Source organism: Perognathus longimembris, chromosome 7, assembly GCF_023159225.1.
Source record: "Perognathus longimembris pacificus isolate PPM17 chromosome 7, ASM2315922v1, whole genome shotgun sequence".
Lineage (NCBI taxonomy): Eukaryota > Metazoa > Chordata > Mammalia > Rodentia > Heteromyidae > Perognathus > Perognathus longimembris.
In genome coordinates this window covers 16398002-16410965 of record NC_063167.1, presented here as the reverse complement: position 1 = coordinate 16410965, position 12964 = coordinate 16398002, and the positions used below count along the sequence as shown (strand labels likewise).

The window sequence follows — 12964 nt, the reverse complement described above, 5'->3', positions numbered from 1 at the left end:
ACTCTAACACACTAAGCCACATTCCCAGTCCCTACCTTTACCATTTTCAAAAGCTTATTTTTCTAAACTATCAATTATTTCATTCTATTTTTAATTCTAGAATTTACTTTCAGGCTGTATTTAAGCTTACCCCATGGAGATTAGAAGTGGAATATGGCAGGGCACCAGGGGCTCACAATTGTGATCCTAGCCACTCAGGTGGCTGACACTGGAAGGCTCAGGTTTGAAAGTAGCCCGGGGAAAAAGTCCAAAACTCCATCATTAAGAAACCAACAAAAAGCAGTGAGAGACATGGCTCAAGTAGTAGAGCACCAGCTAAGCAAGCAAGACAAAGAATCAAGGTCCTGAACTTGGGGTAGTAGTGGTGGTGGAGGGATATGGGAAAGAAAAAACAGGGTCAAGAAGGCCCCCATTTAGGAATACACTAAGAACAGCACGAGTGCTCACCACACTCCGACAAAACTCTTACATAGGATGAAGACAATAAAAAGTCTCACAAAAGTCTTACCAAGATTTAATGTACATTTATTCTTAACACGTGGAACATATAGTATAAAGATTTCATACTGAATAAATGATATTCATTAAGCCAAAAAAGGAAAAAAAGGAGGAATTTACATCAAGTTTTAGCTACATTGTTGAAATACAAATATGCAGATTTTATCACTGAAAAAATCTCAATTGTGTTTCTTCATCAGGAACTTCAACTGAACCTAGAACTTTTTCACACCTCGATTAGAAAGAAAAACAAAACAAAACAAAAACCCAGAAAAAAATAAAACTATAAGTTGATTGGCTGCTGAGACAGCAAGGACTTTTTACAGAGACCTGTACAGCACTGCACCAAGAAGGGCAATGTCTGGCAAGAGATTAAATAGCTGTGTCTCGCTTTGCGCAGGTCACCAACTTGTTAACTCGTCATACTATAAAGGGGTAGCGGGGAGAGGGACCAAACTGTGGGGATCCAAGGGTATGTGCAATGTACAACATCATATATATACACAAGTGGCAGCGCAGCCGCTGCAGCTAAAGGTTAAAACCAGTTCTAAGAGGTGATCTCAGGGTTATTCATACAATCAAGGAGGAGAGAAAGAGGTCAGGGTGTTGTAGGTTCACACATGATACTTTGGGGGAAAAGCCTTTTTTTTTTTTCTCCTCAACATTTAACTAAAAACATTTTTAAAAACTACAGCTTGCTGCTGACCCAGCGTCTTCTCTCGTTTCCATGTGAGACGTTATTATTACAGTATGTTTACAGTATCAGGTGTACAGTACAGTACATGAAAGGGTCTACACTCTACTGCACAGGCCTCTCCAGTGAACAGGGTATGCTCACAACTGCGAACTTCTCGGCTCCTGCGAGATTGTGAATGTACAACACACAGTTCAGCAGTCACCTTTTTGTCTTTCAGAGTTTTTTTTTTTTTGTATTTTTTTCCTTTTTTTTTTTTAACCATTAAAAACAGTTATGAAATGTGGCATCCCGTTGATGCAAGGACCGGGAAAGCCATTTTTATTTTTTATATTTTTTTTCCCCAAACTCACTGTAAACAACAGTAACTTTGGTTAAAATAAAAAAGTCTTCTATGTAGGCAGAGCTTTGTCTTTTCAAATAGGGTAGGGTCCTGAGGGGGAGCAAGGTGAGGATGAGGAAAAAGAAAGGTGTGAGGGGGAGGGGAGGAGGAAAGAGAAACAGGAGAGACATTTTCCCAAGGGAGAAGCTGGACAGCATAGGGTAAACTGGATTCTGAGGTGGTTTTGCATAAATAAAGGGCAACAGTCAGTTTCTAAGTTCTCCACACACGCACACACACACAGGGAGGGGAGACGTCCCACGGCTGTCATGACTGGCCAATTAAAAACAGTACATCACAAATGACTTGTGAAACCAATGAGTTCATCAGTGGTGACACAGAGATGTCCAACAGCCTCGACTCATACAGAGTGAACTCTGAGTGGTTCTCATCCACCTTGGCCAAGGCTAGCAGCGCACGCGCAGCACGCCGCATCATGTCCACACTAGTTGGCTCAAAGGGTGGGTTCTGCATGTGCAGGAGGCTGGCTTGGCTCTGCTGAAACTGTGTGGCAGCAAGGCTGTCCTCAAGGAAGCCTAAGAGGTTGCCGATGCTGCCCTTCTGCACTGCAATGGCACGGGCTGCCAGGCTGTCCCCCTGTGCCAGGTTGGCCAGCAGTACCACAGCCATCTCTCGGCACACTGGGTTCTTTCGGTCACTGAGGAAGCGCACCATGGTGCTGTACAACTTCTCTAGACGGCTGAAGGGGGGTGTGGCCAGGATCAGGTCCACATTGTTGTCCTGGATGCTGAGTTTGCTGAGGGTTTCTAAGACCAGTCTCTGGGGGGAGAGGACGGCATTGGGGCCCAGGGTGGAGAAAGGGTCCTGGGCTTCAGCTGAAGGGCAAACTGCCCAGTGTAGGAGTCCGTCCAGGACAGGCAGGCAAATGCTTTCAGGGTATGGGGATAAGTCCAACTGCCCCGAGATGTTGGCGAGTGTGACCAAAGTATTTTCCCGGAGCATCTCCAAACAGTCCCACCACCACTCAACTTTGTTACAGCTCACCCCTTGGTCCTGCTCCTCCTCCTTCTCGTAAGTTAGTGGTGCCTGCTTCCGTTCTGGGTGCTTGTGGTGCAGCAGGATTAGCTTGCCCAGGATAAGCAGCAGTCCTGGGTGTTTAGACATCTCAAAGTCGTTGCCTGGCACAAATGACAGGCTTCGGATGGTATTGGAGACACACACACAGCGCTTGGCAAGGGAATCCTGCCAGTCCAGAAGGGTACACAGTGGGGTCTCGTCCTTACTGTGGGGCTCATCTTCTAGGATCTTGATGTTCCGGTGGCTCTGTGCTGGACTGATGCCAAATGGAAACTTGCTGCTTTCCTTGGTGGCCTCTGTACTCTTAACACCCTCCTCGTTCAGTGTGCTAGAGCGGGTGGACAACATATCATCCATAGTGGCTGTGATCCGTTTTTCTGGAGGGCCCTCAGGCGGGGGCCCCTCCTGCTCTGTCGTCCCTGCGGTGCCCTCTGTCAGGACATGTTTCCGGGAGGCTGTGGGACATGGCACATGAGGCCTGGAAGGCAGCAGTTCTGTTTTGCTCTCAAAGTGGGTCTGGATATGCTCTGTGGTGTCCCCACCACCGATCCGCCAGTGTAGCAAGCCACTGTCAAACTCCTGCACACGCCCAAGCTTATCTGAGCAGTCCACCACAAATGGGTCATTCTTTTGTACAATCTTTACTGGAAGCTTGTCAAATTTACTGACTAGCTTCTCCTCACTATTTTCTGAAGCTGGCTTGTCTTTGCTCAAAAATGCCATCTCCTCATCATTTTCAACTACTTCTTCTTCCTCCTCCTCTAGTTTCAGACCTAGAAGTTCTTCTTCTTCCTCCCCCTCCGTGGGGGCTGGACTAGACACCTTACTGAATCTTCCAGGGTCCAGTAGTGTTCTCTGTCCTGGGTCACCCACCTCATATTCCTTTAAAATGCCAAAAATCTCAATCAGGCATCGACGGAAGTACTCCACAAGGAGCTCTAGCAACCCTGGGAGCTGAAAGATAAATAGGAAATAATTAGCAGAGAGAATAGTGGCTTGAGAGGACCCCTGACCGCTGGCCCAGCTCTATTAATCACCTCTTTCCTTGGTGGGGCATATCTGTCTCACTTGGGAGAAGCAGAATTGTTCTGCTCTCTCCTCCTTTTTCCTTCGCAAAGAACATCAAGCTCTTTCCTCTGCCCAAACAACAATGGCATAAACCTGCCCCCAGCAGTATGAAAACGTGCATCACAGCTCTCCACCTCACCTACCAGTGCCACTCATCTCTAACCCTCCAATTCCTGAACCAATGTTCTTTGCCTTTGCCCTGCTAGGATAGTCTGTATATCTGCCACGTATAGCTGAGGAATAAGTGTGGATGAGATGACCCCCTTAGGACAAGCTAGGAAAAGGAAATGCAATATGGACAGATGTTCACTTGTTCTCTTTTCCAAACTCCAACATTGTAGGAGGCTGTGCCTCCGTGAATCTTGTAGCCTAATAGGTAGGATCAGCCTTTAGCTATCTGAACACTGCTCTAAACTTGTGGCTAAAGAGCCACAAACTCCAGCTAGGAACCTATATAGACCATAAACCTCTAGAAGAAAGAAACACCAATCTCTAGTCAGTATTTGGCTGAATAGTATAGATAAATGGAAAAAAAAAAGGTTTTGAATTGGGAAGTTTGAGTTTGCTTTCTGACTTTCTCAGAAATTAGCAGTATGAAATGATGAAAATTCCTTAACTGGTCAGTGTCGTTCTAAAGTCTGAATGGGATGTATCAAAAGCCTGTCATATGGAAAATGCTCAATTTTTTCCCCTTCATTTTCTCATGGGAGGCAATATCATACGATGAAAAGAGTAATAAGCCTTAGAAAGCTGGGTGCTGGGAGGCTGAGATCTGAGCATTGTGGTTTGAAGCCAGATGGGCTTAGTCCCCTAGAGGCTCTTACCTCCAATAAACCACCAGAAAACTGGCAAGGGACCCTGTGGCTCAAAGTGGTAGAGCACTAATCTTGAGCAAAAGAATGCAGGGACAGCACTAAGGCCCTGAGTTCAAGACCCACAACAGAAAGAAAACAAAAAGTAGTAACAATGGGTTGCAAATGTGGCTTGCCTAGCATGCATGAAGCCCTGGGTTTAACCCCTCAGTACCAGATAAACAGAAAAAAACAGAAGTGGAGCTGTGGTTCAATTGGAAGAGTGCTAACCTTGAGCAAAAGAAGCTCAGGGACAGAGCCCAGGCCTTGAGTTCAAGCACCAGGACTGGCAAACAACCAAACACAACAGCAGCAGCAGCAGCAACAACAAAGTAAGTCTTAGAGCCAGAAAGATTCTCCTGGCAACAGTGTGAACTTGGGCACGGATAAACTCTGAACCTATTTTCTCATTTATAAGTGGCCATATCGCCAGTCTCTGAAGGCTGCTCTAAAGATGACATGAAGCAAAACATTAAGGCTCTAGTAGAAAGTGAAAGCACTATTAAGTGGTAAATATTATTGCCAATGTCCTGGTAGTCAGTTCTCTAACAGATTGGTAGGTTCCAAGGAGGATGGAAAACTACGATGGGTCAGGTACAGTGGCATAAATTTGCAATCTTGGCACTTGAGAGGCTGGGGTAGGATTTTGACTTCCAGGACACTGTGGACTACCACAGAGATGAGAGAGAGAGAGACAGAGACAGAGACAGAGAGACAGAGACAGAGAGAGGAGAAAGACAAAGAGAGGAGAGAGGAGAGAGAGAGAGGAGAGAGAAGAGAGAGAGGAGAGAGAAAGAGAGAGAGAGTAGGGAGACAAAAAGGGAGAAACAGAAAGAGAAGAGGAAAAGAAAGAAAAGGCAAAAAAAAAAAACCTCAACAAAAAATGTTGGGTGTGGTGACTCATGTCTGTAACTTCAGCTACTTGGAAGGCTGAGATGGGTTAAGAGTCAATAGGAGGACTTGGGTCCAGACAGGCCTAAGCATAAAATAATGCCCTATTAGAAAAATACCAAAAGCAAAGAGAGTTGTACATAAGGCTCAGTGGTAGAATGCCTACCAAGCAAGTATAAAAACCCAAATTCAAACTCAACACTTTTTTTAAAAAAAGTAAAATGGTATAGCCTGAAGTCCTCCCAGCTACTGAGAAGGCTAAGATCTTAGGATCACAAGCCTGGGCAGAAAAGCCCATGAGACTCATCTCTAATTAACTATCAAAATACTGAAAGTGCTTGAGCTATGGCTCAAGTGGTAGAGCAATAAATAGCCTTGAGGTAAACAAAACAAAACAAAAATCCTCAGGGACAGTGCAAAAGGCCCCAAGTTCAAGCCCTAGGACTGGTCAAAGCCAAGAAGATCCCAGAATCTCCTAATTTCCCCCCCCAGAAACTTGTACTCACCTGACTGAGGTTGAAGGTCATGATGCTGTTGTCATCATACAGGAGGATGTTAATGGTGTCTAATGCCCATGTGCTCTCTGCCAGGAGCCCAGACTTGAGGGACATCATTACCCGCCATGCCTCCGGGGTTCCTGAAATAAACCTTTGTGTTGTCCATCCACCAAACTTAAGTTGTCTAGAGGCACCCACCCCCAGGAATCCCCTATCAATTAGGCTACTCTGAAGGTAACACAAGGCTTTAAGAGTGGGAAACATATCTGCTGGCCCCTCATTTTGTCTCAGTGCTCTAGAACATCACTGTATAACAAAGCCTTAAAGCAAAACCTGAAATCTTAAAGCAAAACCTTCCCCAGAATTATTTGGCTCTATTTTAGTTACCACTGCACCAGGCTCCACTTCAGCTATTAAGCTAGAGAGAATAATGAACAAGATGGAAAGGGGTAGATGAAGTAACCCAACTGGGGAGATCTCCTTACCAATGTCTTTCATTGTAAGCCGCCTTCTCTGCTTCAACACAGGTTGTGTGGCTTCAACAGAGCCAGGTGGAAAGGTGATATCCCGCCGAATCATGGGGGGCTGCACAGGGGTTGGTGCTATGTGCGAGGCAGGTACTGGTGGACCTGCCTTCTGCATTTTCATCCCAGAGTGCAGGAATGGAGATTTGCTAGGAGAGGTGCGGTTCTCCATTGGCCGGGGCAGGGGAGCGGGACTGGATACCTGAGGAATGTGATTCTGCATGCTTGGTGGGGGCTGATAGTTAGATGGAGGGGGTCTTGTCATGGGAGGCACGGGGGCAGAGGGACCATAAGGAGGCTGGCGTGTGCCATGGGAAGGCCATGGGCCTTCATGGTTGGCCCTCTGATCCGTGTGCAGCATTTCATCTGTTCGGTTCACACCATGATACGCAGGACCCTGGGGAGCAGAGCCCGTGCTCTGCCTGTTGGCATAATTATAGGTCATGTCATTACGCCCCTGCCACATGGTGCCTTGCTGAGCAACCTCAGCTGATGCCTGTATGGGACCACCCATCATTTGTGGTGGCATGTTCTGCTGGGCATTGGAGCCAGGGGGTGCAGAGACACGGTCTCGGCCAAACTGGAATGGAAATTGGTTCTGCGGGCCGCCTGCTGGTCGGCGCTCAGTAGCAGCGGTGGCAGTAGCAGGATAGGCATTGCTATACTGGTTGTACACATCTTGCTGAGGGGAAGGCTGGGCAGCTTGTTGCTGGCTGGCAGATTGGGACTGGGCTGGGGGCAACTGCTGCTGCTGAGGCTGCCCCTGCCCAGTGCTGTATGGCACACTGTACATCTCCCCTTCATGCCGCTTGGCAGGAGGACCATATGTGCCATCCATTGGCCGCTTATAATTCTAAGACAGAAAATAAAAGAAAAAGTGAATATTTTGCATTCAGTGACACAAAACCTAGATGCAAAGATGGCCACAATCAGCATTTACTTCTCCTCCTCTGGAAGAGAAGATACACGCACAAATTATCTTTTGAACCATTATTTTCTTTTTCTCTGGCTCTCCCTTGCTCAAAGAAGAAAAATTCAAAAATCACCAGGATTGTTTCTAACCCTTCTGGAGAACAGGGAGACCATTGGAGAAGAGGCTGAGGGCTTGGTTCTCCAGGCAAAACTAGCTAGCTGAGAGAGAAACACTAAACTACTCCAAGGGAGCTTCTTAGACTGACATGGACTTTAGGTTTTGATTACTCAATTTTGTATGTGTGTGTGTGCTGATACTAGGGCTTGAACTTAAGGTCCTGAAATCTTACTTGGCTATTTTGCTCCAGGCTAGAGCTCTATCACCTGAACCATGTCTTCAGTTCCATGTTCAAGGGGGACTAGCGGGTCAGTCCATTTCTTTACCTGCTGTTGCTGTTGCTGATACATTGTGGTCTGCTGGCTGGGGAAAGGGCTACCAGAAGGGGTGCCTTGGGCGGAGAATTGATTGCCATAGGAATCATGTCTGCGGGAAGGGAGAGAAAAGATCAGGGAGGGGAAAGGCAAAGCCCAAGTATACTGGCACTGAAATTAGACTTAACTTACCTTTGCTGTTGCTGTTGCTGCTGCTGTGGGGGGTAGCGGCTAGGAGAATACATCCCCGAGTCTGGGGTGGAAGGCATGAGATTGGGCTGGGGGGCTCCAGTGCCCATATTTCCCTCAGGCCCTATTCCAGGCTCAGTCCTAAGCAAAATTGGAGAAGCAAACTGAGCATGTCATAGCTATGGGGTACCAAGGGTGTGACAGATGCAGGGGCTGTGCTTACCTCACTCTGTCATAAGGACCTCCATAGGGATAGTGCTGTCGTGGTCCCATAGCCACATTTCCCAGCCCAGGGCCAGTAGCACGGCTGTAAGGGTCACCCATCCCTCCGTTGGGGCCCTGCCCTGAGGACATGAAGGGATCACTCCCAGGAGCTGAGTACAGAAAGGAAGGCAGTGAGAAAACTGGTGTGCTGGCAGGCCAGGCAATTCGTACCTTGCCTTTACAAAGCTCGAATTATCTTCTCATTAATTTCCTGACCGATTCAAAATAAAGATCTAAAAGCTTCTAATAGCAAAAAGCATGTTAAATAAAGGGTGCCAGATGAGGCCAGGAGTTAAGTGGGAGATTAGAAAGGAGGTGGGACTAGGGATGTAGCTGAGTGGTAAAACATCTGCCTAGCTTGTGTGAGGTCCTGGGTTCTAGGCCTAGCACCACAGAAAAAGAAAAAAGGAAGTAGGGATAAAGAGAGTGGTTAGATCAGGGAGTGCTATCAGGAATATATTATCTCAGAAGCTACCTGGAGATTATCCTCCTACCCCTGCACAAGGTCAGTAGTAACTGGTCACCTTTTCTCATGCTGCCGTAAGGATCCTTATTTGGCTCATAGGACATGCGCCCCATCATGTCAGAGGTATTCATGCTGGGCTGGTACCCAGGGTTTGGAGTCATGGAATTCCGCTTCTGGAATGTGGGGTCACTTCCATCAGGAAAGGCATCCTGGATCCCGACAGAATTGCTCCTGCTCCAAAGCAAGGGAAACCAATTAAAAACCTCAAATAGATAAAATCCTCTAATACAGAAACACATTGAAGACACTGGCTGGGCAGGTAGATGGCAGGGACCACCCTTAGGCTACTTAGGATTTGCCATACACTAGTCCCCAGGGATCCCAACCTTGTTCCTGGTCTTACCTCATGCCTGGCAAGGGGGGAATCTGACTGTGTGGTGTGGATGCTGGAGTTGGTGGTTTCAGGTCTCCTCCCTCTGCCATGGAACTGCTGGTTGACTGAGGAGTCTGTGGCCCCTGCATAGACCCTGATCCCGCTGTCAAAAAAGATACAGGTGAGCAGGCTTGCTTGCCAGGCAAGTGTTTTAACTCTCACAGAAACACATAAACTACCCAGGATTGACCTCTCTCTTTCCTTTATGTTTTGCTGGTATAGGAGTTTGAACTCAGTACACCTTGAGCTTGCTATGCAGGTGCTCTACCACTGAGCCATACCTCCAGACCTTTTTTGGTGCTTATTACTTTTGAGATAGGGTTTTGCCTCCTGGTGTGGGAATCTCAATCTCCTTATTTTGGGAACCACCATACCAAGCTCTCAGTTGCTCTTGGTTGTGAAAGGGATCCTGTAGACTTTTATGCCTGGGCTGGTCTCAGATCAGGATCCGCCCAATCTCAGCCTTCCAAATAACTAGGATTACAGGACTGACCAATTGGTGTCATCTGTTTTTCTCTTTTGTTGGTACTGGGGTTTGAACTCAAACCCTCATGCTGGTTGCTTACAGTTGGTATTTTACTACTCTAGCCTGGCTTCTGGCTGGTGTTTTAGAGAGTTTTGCAGACTTTTCTATCTACGATGGCTTTGAACCTTGGCCCTCCAGATCTCAGCCTCCTGAGTAACTAATATAGGTGTGAAGCAAAGGCATCTGGCTCTTTTCTTCTTTTTTTTTGGGGGGGGGGGGACGGGACGGGACAAGGCACAGGTTGGTCCTGAACTCACAATCCTCTCATGCTTCAGCATTTGGAGTGCCTATGCCATTAGTCTGACTTTACAGGATCTCTTTGGTAAATATTTTCCTAAGGCCACTAAAGCACAAGACACCCTTTTCAAAGGTGGTGACCTTGCAAGGCCAAAAAAGGGAATGGGTTTTGACCCTCCTTGCTTTTAACATTTAGAGTGACATGACCATGAAATCACCATAACTATGCTGCTCAATTCTTGATGCACTGCCAGCTTCTCTGGCACCCCTCCCTTTAATTCTCCAAGGACATGTATAACCTATTAAGGTAATTTATTAAAGGTAATGTTCCTAGTCAGAGCCTCCAAAATCCAGGGTGGGGAGGGTTTACCTGGCCCCTAAATGAACCCAGCACAATGCCATCTTTAGGTTCCAATGGTCCTCTAAGCTGATAAGCACACAACTCCTAGTAATTAATGTTTCCATTAGTTACCATTTCCAGCAGGAGATATCCCACTGCTGAGGCCTCCCAGCTGATGAGTCATTTCAGGCACTTATTATACTCTCAGGGGTTAACACCAGGGCACATGTGTTTACACCCACCTTGGAGGTAGGGCCCTGGCCTTTTCCCCTCTACATGTTAGCCTAAGCCCTAGACTCCTTTCCAGAAAGGAGGATGGGCAGAAACAGCCCCATAAGAAAGTTCCATTCATGACCCCTCCTTCCCATTCATTACCATCTTGACTCCCTGGGAGGACCTTAGGGCTCTAGTCTGAGTTGCATTCTAAGGCGCTGACATCAGCCTGCCAAAGTTCCCAGATGGCCCTTGCTTCACTGCTATTTGTCAGGCTTCCCTCACTCCTCTATTGTTCCTCCCACTCACTAGTTTACAAACATTTGGAAAGATGCCAGGTGTACAATAAAAATTAAAACTTAAGAGCTGTAGGACAGTATTTCCCAAGAGAGCTGGCACTACTTGCTGTTTTGTCTGCAAGCCTGCTAAGCCTTTGAGGAGGGTAAGGTGGGGACCAAGTTCCTGGCATCTGCTCTGTTCCTCTGGAAGTAAGCACCACTGAAGAAGGAGCCAGGCCCTTAGCCCTGGAGTTGCTAACCACATCCTTACCAGGAGAGGGAGGCTGGATCTTGGGCTGGGACTTCTTGGAATCAGCAGCTGCAAAGATGTCTGGGGGAGGGTCTTCTCCCCGTTCAATCTTGCACTCAAAGGCATAGAGACATTGGATATACTGCTTTTTTAAGGAGCTGGCAGCACTGCTTGATGTGCCCACATTGAGGTTGGTCGCAAGTTCCCGCCATTTTTTGTTCTTATTGACCTGGAAATCCCACAAAAGAAGAGTTAGAATACATTTTCTACCTGGTCTTACTTCCCATAAGCACCAAAAGCACCAAGTCAAAAGTTGAGAGATATTTTGATTTCTTATGGAATCACAGTTCTAGATAACTGAAAAAATGGTGGAGAGTCTATGAAATGTTCAGTTTGTATCTGGCTTTGTTTTATCCTGCTCACCAGGTTCCACTGAAATTTTCTTACTCTAAACAGGACTCTAATTTCCAACTAATAAATCAGTGTCTAGTTCTGTACGAATGAATGTGTGCTATGTGTATGTATCTTGTCTGGGTTATTGTGCTCACAGCTGATGCTTTACCACTTGAGCCATGCTTCCAGTTTAGCATTTTGCTGGCTAACTGGAGATAGTCTTGAGGACTTTTCTAGCTAGGCTATCAATCCTCAGATCTCATTCTTCTGAGTAGCTAGGATTATAGGCATAAACCACTGGCACTGGCTAGTCTTTGTTTCATATATATGTAATAACTGAAAAATGGTATGCAAAATGCTGATCCAAACCCTGTTTTAAATGCATAAGAGAGCTGATAAAATAGAGACTGTTGTGGTAGTATCAACAACTCTGACTTGCTATTTAAATCTGCAGTAACAAATTTTATGTTACTCTTATATCATAGTTACATAACTTCATGTCCTTTCCTGAGAGTCTATGTGTTTAGGGCTCTGTGACTTTTTTTTTATCTCCCCACTTCTAACTCAGGGCTTATTAACAAAAAACATCCTCCAAATGTTCCATATAGTATTTCTGTTCTAGGCGGGCAGGACACTTCCTCAAGTATTCTTTTTTTTTTTTTTTTTTTCTTTTTGGCCAGTCATGGGGCTTGGACTCAGGGCCTGAGCACTGTCCCTGGCTTCTTTTTTTTTTTGCTCAAGGCTAGCACTCTGCCACTTGACCTGTGCGCCACTTCTGGCCATTTTCTGTATATGTGGTGCTGGGGAATTGAACCCAGGGCCTCATGTATACGAGGCAAGCACTCTTGCCACTAGGCCATATCCCCAGCCCATCTTCAAGTATTCTTATACTTAATCATCCACCATATGTATAGTAAGCTTGTCCCTCAAGTGTTGAGAAAATTGGCCTTCTAGTACTGGTTCACAAGAGTTCAATACCTTTGATTTGGTACCTGTGTTAGTTTTTCAGGTACCAGCATTGGGACTTGAACTCAGAGCCTCTAACTCTTGCTTTGCCTTTTCACTTGTTTGGTGTCCTACTATTTGAGAGACATCTCCATTTCCAGCTTTTTGCTGGTTAATTATAAACAACAATCTCAGACCTTTTTTGTCCAGGAGAGCTTTAAGTGGAGATCGTCAGATCTCAGCCTCTTGAGTAGCTAAGATATTAAGCCTGAGGCACCGTGATCAGAGTTTTGTCAAGGGGCTTGAAATCAAGGCCTAAGCCTTGGCCCTGAGGCTTTTGTGCTCAAGACTAGTGCTCTACCACTTAGAGCCACAGCACCACTTCCAATCATCTGGTGGTTAATTGGAGATAAGAGTGTCTCTGACTATTCTGCCCAGCATGGCTTCAGTGATCCTCAGATCTCAGCCTACTGTGGCCTGGCTATACCAGAGTTTTTTAGGATGAACATACAGCAATGAAGGACCTGATCATAAATATTTCCCATTGTGGTGGTGTACCTCACCTTCTGTTTAAAGTGGAGATAGCTTGTGAGTGCTAATTCCCTATTTCTTCCACCTCCATGTCCTAGGGCTCCTTCCTCCT

General features: G+C 46.3%; 1 protein-coding gene across 2 annotated transcripts in view; it reads right to left on the bottom strand.

Moving 5' to 3' along the window:
* Positions 1-504: 504 nt before the first annotated feature.
* The window catches only part of Arid1a (AT-rich interaction domain 1A), a 91176-nt gene continuing 78716 nt past the window's right edge, over positions 505-12964 (bottom strand). Inside the window, exons 12-20 of one of the 2 annotated variants that reach the window (XM_048350582.1) lie at positions 11005-11212; positions 9110-9242; positions 8765-8940; positions 8200-8350; positions 7980-8117; positions 7800-7899; positions 6405-7296; positions 5929-6059; positions 505-3566 (exon numbers count right to left, since the gene is read on the bottom strand). In XM_048350582.1, coding sequence (XP_048206539.1) covers positions 1842-3566; positions 5929-6059; positions 6405-7296; positions 7800-7899; positions 7980-8117; positions 8200-8350; positions 8765-8940; positions 9110-9242; positions 11005-11212 — 3654 coding nt within the window. In that variant the 3' untranslated portion in view covers positions 505-1841. The remainder of the gene's footprint in view (positions 3567-5928; positions 6060-6404; positions 7297-7799; positions 7900-7979; positions 8118-8199; positions 8351-8764; positions 8941-9109; positions 9243-11004; positions 11213-12964) is intronic. The other variant, XM_048350583.1, reaches the window with a different exon arrangement.